The sequence below is a fragment of the Rhinatrema bivittatum genome, chromosome 2 (assembly GCF_901001135.1).
Source record: "Rhinatrema bivittatum chromosome 2, aRhiBiv1.1, whole genome shotgun sequence".
Lineage (NCBI taxonomy): Eukaryota > Metazoa > Chordata > Amphibia > Gymnophiona > Rhinatrematidae > Rhinatrema > Rhinatrema bivittatum.
In genome coordinates this window covers 651,038,171-651,044,170 of record NC_042616.1, presented here as the reverse complement: position 1 = coordinate 651,044,170, position 6,000 = coordinate 651,038,171, and the positions used below count along the sequence as shown (strand labels likewise).

The following is a 6,000-nucleotide window of genomic DNA, read 5'->3' as shown; positions in this document are numbered from 1 at the left end:
AAAAAAAATCTGTAAAAAAAACCAAACAACAAAAACCATAGATAAGGTACTACTACGGTACAACCACTGTGGTGCAGAGATTCTCACTTTTGCACAGCATTTTAACATTGAGTATCCATGTCTTTGAAAGCAAGTCACCTGCGCCTTCAGAATAAACTGCAGCCACAATCAGTGTCACAACTGATTTGCAAACAGCAACAAAAAACAAACCCTAAAAAAACATGAGATCTACTTTGAGAGCCCTGGAGAGATCTGATCACTCCACCCTTGCTCCCTCCTCGTTTTTTTAAGGCACTGCCTCTCTCTCCTCCCCTTGGAAACAGTATGCAGCCAAAGTTGAGAGCTGCCATTGGAAGCAGAGAAGTGACCCTAGGCTGGAGCCAAGATGTCCTGGGCATAGTCTGCCCCTGGTTCTCTGCACTCAGTCCGGGCGGCGGAAGCAGCAGCATGTCAGAGGGGCTGGTGGACTTCAGCAGGGGAGACCCCAAACTTAACGAGCTGCCCGACCACGCCCCCCTGGCCAGAAGGGCCATCGAGCTGCTGAGGCAGCGAGCCCAAGGCGAGAACGAGCCCTGGCCACTCGGCTTGTCGGACGAGTTCTTACTGCGCTTTCTCCGAGCCAGGGATTTCAGCCTCGATCTGGCCTTCAAGGTAACAAGAGAAACCTCGCCACAACAAATCAGTGAAAAGAAACAGGGCTGGGAATGAGCCGTGACTTCCTGGCTGCTAAGTTTCGTGCTGTGTTCAGGGACGGACGGAACAGCTGCAAAAAAAAAATCTGCAGCCAGCTAAACACGCATTCCTGCTGCTTCCAAATGTATCGGACGTAAAAAGTAAGCGCGGAGAAGCGGGCTTGTCGGTCTTGATATAAACGAGTGGTGGGGTGGAGAGTAACGCTGAGCGTGAGGGGCGGAGGCAGCGCCCGCCTGCTGACCCACTTTCCATACAACTCTGAAAGGTTTGGAAATCTGTGAGCTTCATAACACTGTAGATTTCCTTGTATATAAGTAAAAGTGCAGGAACTAGAAGCTGTTCAGCTTTTTATTTCTTGTTCTGTTGGAGGTCCCAGAAAGACGCTTTTTGCATGCTGTAAGATAATGGAAGATCTGGATGTTAGTGACGGGGTGGCGAGGGCTTTCCAAACAAGGGGTAGAGAAGGAGAAATACTTTTTTTTTTTTTGGAGGAAAAAAAGCAGTTGGAACCTTGTTTAGGTCTGAGGCTATTTAAAGAAGGGTCAGTATCTTTTTCTGTCCTCATGCCTATGCTTTTCAATTGTGCCTTGACCGTAGAGGTATGTTTTGAAATCCTTTTTGAAATTATTTTTCTAATGAAATAATTTTAGTGTTTCTTAGTCTGCTATTTGTTATTGGGGGATCTTCTTCCAACTAGCTTTTTGGGGGGCGCGTGAAAACGTTTCATTTCTTAGTTTCACCATTTTGGAGTAAACGGTCTGCACGGTTTATGATGCCGCTCCTGGCTGATCCTCTTCCCTGCGCGCTGTTCGTACCACAGTGGCACTGTGCAGTCTGCTTAGTGAATGACGGCGCAGCACTGCTCTGATCTTTGGGGATTCACAAGGGTCAGAGCGATGAACGAGCAGGAGCTTTCCAACTCTTTAAACTTATTCCTTCAGAACTCCACATTTTTTCAATAAAAGAGGGAGTTTGTAATGGTTTTCACCACCGCGAGACACATGTAACAACAAGTTTGGTTCGATGTTGATCTAAGTTTGGAGTTTAAGGCATTTTAAAGCATTACCCCAATAAACCTTTTGAGTAATAAACTTGTACATTCAGGAAATAAACTTTAGAATGATGCCTGCAGTTTATAGTTACATTTATAGACTAGCATATTCTGCAAAGAGTACTGTTTCAAGGTCTTTAAACCAGTTTTCAAATTGCCTGCTGTTTAGGTCAGCCAAAATAAGCCAGACCTCAGGTCCAAGAGCAAATATTTGAACTCCCTGAATCTAGAAGAGGAACACGTATGCATTACTGAAATCAGCATGCCAAGTGGCAAGCATTCATTCCGGTACCTGAACAGGCAAAGTACTGATATTAAAATCAGTTACTTTTACAGGTAACTGTAAAAAAAAAGATAAATAAAATTTACTGTGAAAGCATGAGATAGCAAATATTAGAAAAAGTCACAGAGGCTGAAAACATCCTGTGTTGTTTGACTTCCCAGTTTAGCAATAGCTAGGGCAGTTTCTGAAAGTATGCTAATGTTTGATTAACCAGTTGAGCAAATATGCCTCTGCAGTCCGCACAATACACAAACAGAAAGCTCAAAGTTCTTTGACTTTTTAGAATATTCCACTGTTTTTCTGCTAACCCGCCCTAAACTGAACGTTTGCTCCACATACCCCTACTGTCTTGATTTCCTGTAGTGTCTTGATGTTGTGCTCTCCATTCCTGCAGCAGCTGCTTATCTTATGGTAGGACAGGATGAAAGAGGTGCCAGAGGCAGAAGACGTGACCCGGTGTCAAAGAACTATCATTCATGGCCACGGTGCTTTTCTCTCCAGTACTCGGCAAAAGTTCCTGGGACAGATGCCACTAGCCCTATCCAGTACCTTCCTTTTGAGCTGACTGGCAGCTGGTGCTGCTCTTGATGCAGACTGCTGCATCCGTAAGGCAGTAATTATTTGCTGCTCGGCCAACACTTCCAACTCCAGCTGACAAAAGGAAAAGAAACCTTACCTGAGAATCCAACCTGAGTCTCCTGATTAGTAGAGCACAGAATTAACTCTAATCCATTAACTGGTCTCCAAAAGTAGTCTTCTGAGACATCCTGGCAGGATGCTGTAAATATTTAGCCCTAATTGTTTTGTTAAGAAAATGAAGCTATTTCAACATAGTGGAACACTAAGGAGCATTGGTGCGCCTCTCCTTCGTTGGGACAGAAAGAGTACCCTAATATCAGTACTTTGCTAATACAATATGCAGAGTTGGTGCACCCAGCACAAATGCAAAGCTGGCATTGAAAGAAATGATGTACAATCCAGATTATTTGACACGTCACTTCTAGCCCCTAGTACCTGACTAGACAAAGATTCAGTATTGTAGATCTCTCTGTTAGCTTCACTAGAAACTGAACAGGGCATTATTGGAATATTTGAGTGAGACTATCTCATTCAGATTAGTTGAAATGAATCAAAAAAACACATTTCACTCAGCATTAAATAGTTAATGAGCAATACATTCTATAGAATGGGACAGCATATTTCTGTAGATAATTAGATTTTTTTAACAGGAGGAATTTTGTCAGGCATATGTTGTACAACCTAGGTTAAATCTGAATTTGCTGACAATTTACTGAGCAATATGCCTAGGATAAAGAGTCTTTGAGTCCATAACTGGATGTTTTCTGTGGGTCCAAAGGAATATCCTTGGATGGACAGGAATTCTAGGCAATAAATTGCCCACCTTATTCCTGGATATGAGATGTGCTGCTTTGATTTTAAGCTTTGTAATTTTTAATCATATAATTTAAACATTTCTCAAAGCTTGTTTGCTTTTTCTTTAAAATTTTCGAAATATGGTAGGAGATAGGAGAGAGGCTCAGTAGGAAGATGACAAACTCTTTTTTTTCACTGAAAAAGTGATGGATGCCAGGAATAGATTTCCAGTGAAGGGAGCAGGAACCAAACCAGTGGCAGAATTCAAGCATACATGGAACGAGCAGGAAGAGGAGAGGCTCTTATCACTTTCTTCTCCTCGGAATACTAAGGGGCAATAGCTCTGATAGGTAGCACTTAGCATTAATTTATTCAGTTCACTCTGGGGGGTAAACAATTCCCATTCAAAACTTTGTGCTGAACAGGCATTGGCTCCTTCCCTGTTAGTGAATACGTCATCTGAAAGACTAGAGGGCACTCCATGAAGTTAGCAAGCAGCACATTTAAAACAAATCAGAGAAAACATTCAGTGCACAATTTAAGCTCTGGAATTCATTGCTAGAGGATGTGGCTAAGGCAGTTAGTGTAGGTGGGTTTAAAAAAGGTTTGGTTAAGTTCCTGGAGAAGTCTATAAACTATTAATCAATAAGGAATATGTACTGCTTGTTACCAGCATTAGTAACTTGGGATCTATTTAATGTTTGGGTACTTGCAAGGGACTTGGATTTGCCACTGTTGGAAACAGGATACTGGGCTTGATGGACACTTGGTCAGACCCAGCATGGTATGTTCTTATATTGGTCAGGGAAGAGACCAATCTCTGTTCACTTCTAAGTTCTGAATAGGGAGGGAAGTGAATAAATTTAATATTAAGTGCTGTTGGAGATATTGGCATTTAGTACTCAATGGAGTGGGAGGAAGTGAGAGCCTCTCCTCCTCCCAGCTTTGGGGACACTTGTGGGAGTGGGGATTTGCAGTCATACTTTCTTGAAGATGGGAGATGGAGAGGATCAGTGCTGCTTAGTCGCTACATTTGTTGAAAATATTAGTTGGGTAGAAGGTGGGGGTGGACAGCCCACACCACATTTTTTGAAGATATTTAAGGGAGAGGGATCTGCTGCAGCTCATTACTACTTTGTTTTTTCAATATTCAATAAGAGGTAGATTTTTAAACAAGAGAGTGGGAATCCATGTGCGCACGGTTCCCAGCGTGCGCACATGGACACGCCGATTTTTATAACATGCACGCGTCGACGCATGCATGTTATAAAATCAGTTACCCACAAACGCATGCGCACCCATGCCAACTCTCACATGCAAGGGGGAGGGGAATTTTGTTAGAAGCGTGCAGCGACACAATCGGGCCTCAGGTCCCTCCCAGTCCGCTCCAATAAGAGTGGACTGGGAAGGAACTTCCTTAACCCTCTACCTACCCTGACTCCCTTTTTCCCTCTCCTCCTCTACCTAGCTTTTTTTTGTTGTTGTTGTTGTTGATTTTATACTTACCTGCTGTCCCAAGCAGCAGTAAGTAGTGCGCGCCGGCTGGCTGCCGGCGTGCATTGTCTCAGCCGGCCCCCGCCTACCCCTTTTTTTGAAACCTGGCTCTTCTGCGTGTACCGGGAGACACGCACGTGGCCAGGATACTTTGAAAATGTGTGCGGCCTGCGCACGTATCTCCCAGTATTGGCGCGCCAGGGTTTTAAAATTTACTTGCAAGCCGGTGAGTGGCAAGTTACCTGGATAACTTTTAATCAAGTATTTTCAATAGAACACTCTTTAATATAGGATATATATATTCACTAGGCCAGTGGTTCTCAACCTTTTTCCCATTGTGACACACCTGACAGGCCATGCTCACATGTGTGACACACTGCTCATTACAATTCACGGCGGAAATAAAAAGTAAAGGTCCGGTAATTGTTTTTGTTTAAAATGACACAAGAAAAAGATACGTATTCTGTCTGAACAGAAATTACATAAATAGTAAACATCCCACACCAAAACAGCACCAATTTCCAGCACTTAACAGTAACCACCTTACCTAAGAAAAGGCAACACTGAAAATATTATACCAGGCCTTAAGACACCAATACACCTCCTATTAGGAAAACGGACCAAGCCAGGCTGCTATAGAGCCCTACACAGAAACTACACGCCAGCAGAAAATCTCACCTGAATCACATGTGCTGACCCTCACCTAACAAAGAATAAAGAGACCAAAATGCATAACTAGAAGCATGCAGACAAAAACTGAATTGGAAACTGCAACAAGCCAGGGGCTCTGTATGCAGTGTAACAAAGGAAAAAAAAGAAACATCACCCATCCTTATAAAAATCAAGAAATATAAAATCAGTAGCAGTAAAACCATACTAACAAAAAGAACAGATTATTTCAAAACACTGATGAGTGGAATATCCAATAATTAAAAACTCATAAAAAATTTCTAGTTACCAATAAAATATTTCAAAATAGCAGACACAAAGACCCAGTAATGAAAAATAAGGATACAAAAATGTTTTTGCTCTGCATACCTGGGAACGTTTGATTTCCAGGTCTCCTGAGATTGTTTTGAATTAGCAGGAGGAGGGGTGGTTTGCT

At 42.7% G+C, this 6,000-nt stretch overlaps 1 protein-coding gene across 4 annotated transcripts in view; it reads left to right on the top strand.

Moving 5' to 3' along the window:
* The first annotated feature begins 318 nt into the window (after positions 1-318).
* TTPA (alpha tocopherol transfer protein) overlaps positions 319-6,000 on the top strand; it is an 80,666-nt gene continuing 74,984 nt past the window's right edge. For all 4 annotated transcript variants that reach the window (XR_003854830.1, XR_003854829.1, XM_029591382.1 and 1 more), the window contains exon 1: positions 319-651. Coding sequence is in view for 2 of the 4 variants with exons in the window: in XM_029591382.1 (XP_029447242.1) it covers positions 325-651 (327 nt within the window). In the remaining 2 variants the exon portion in view is untranslated. The remainder of the gene's footprint in view (positions 652-6,000) is intronic.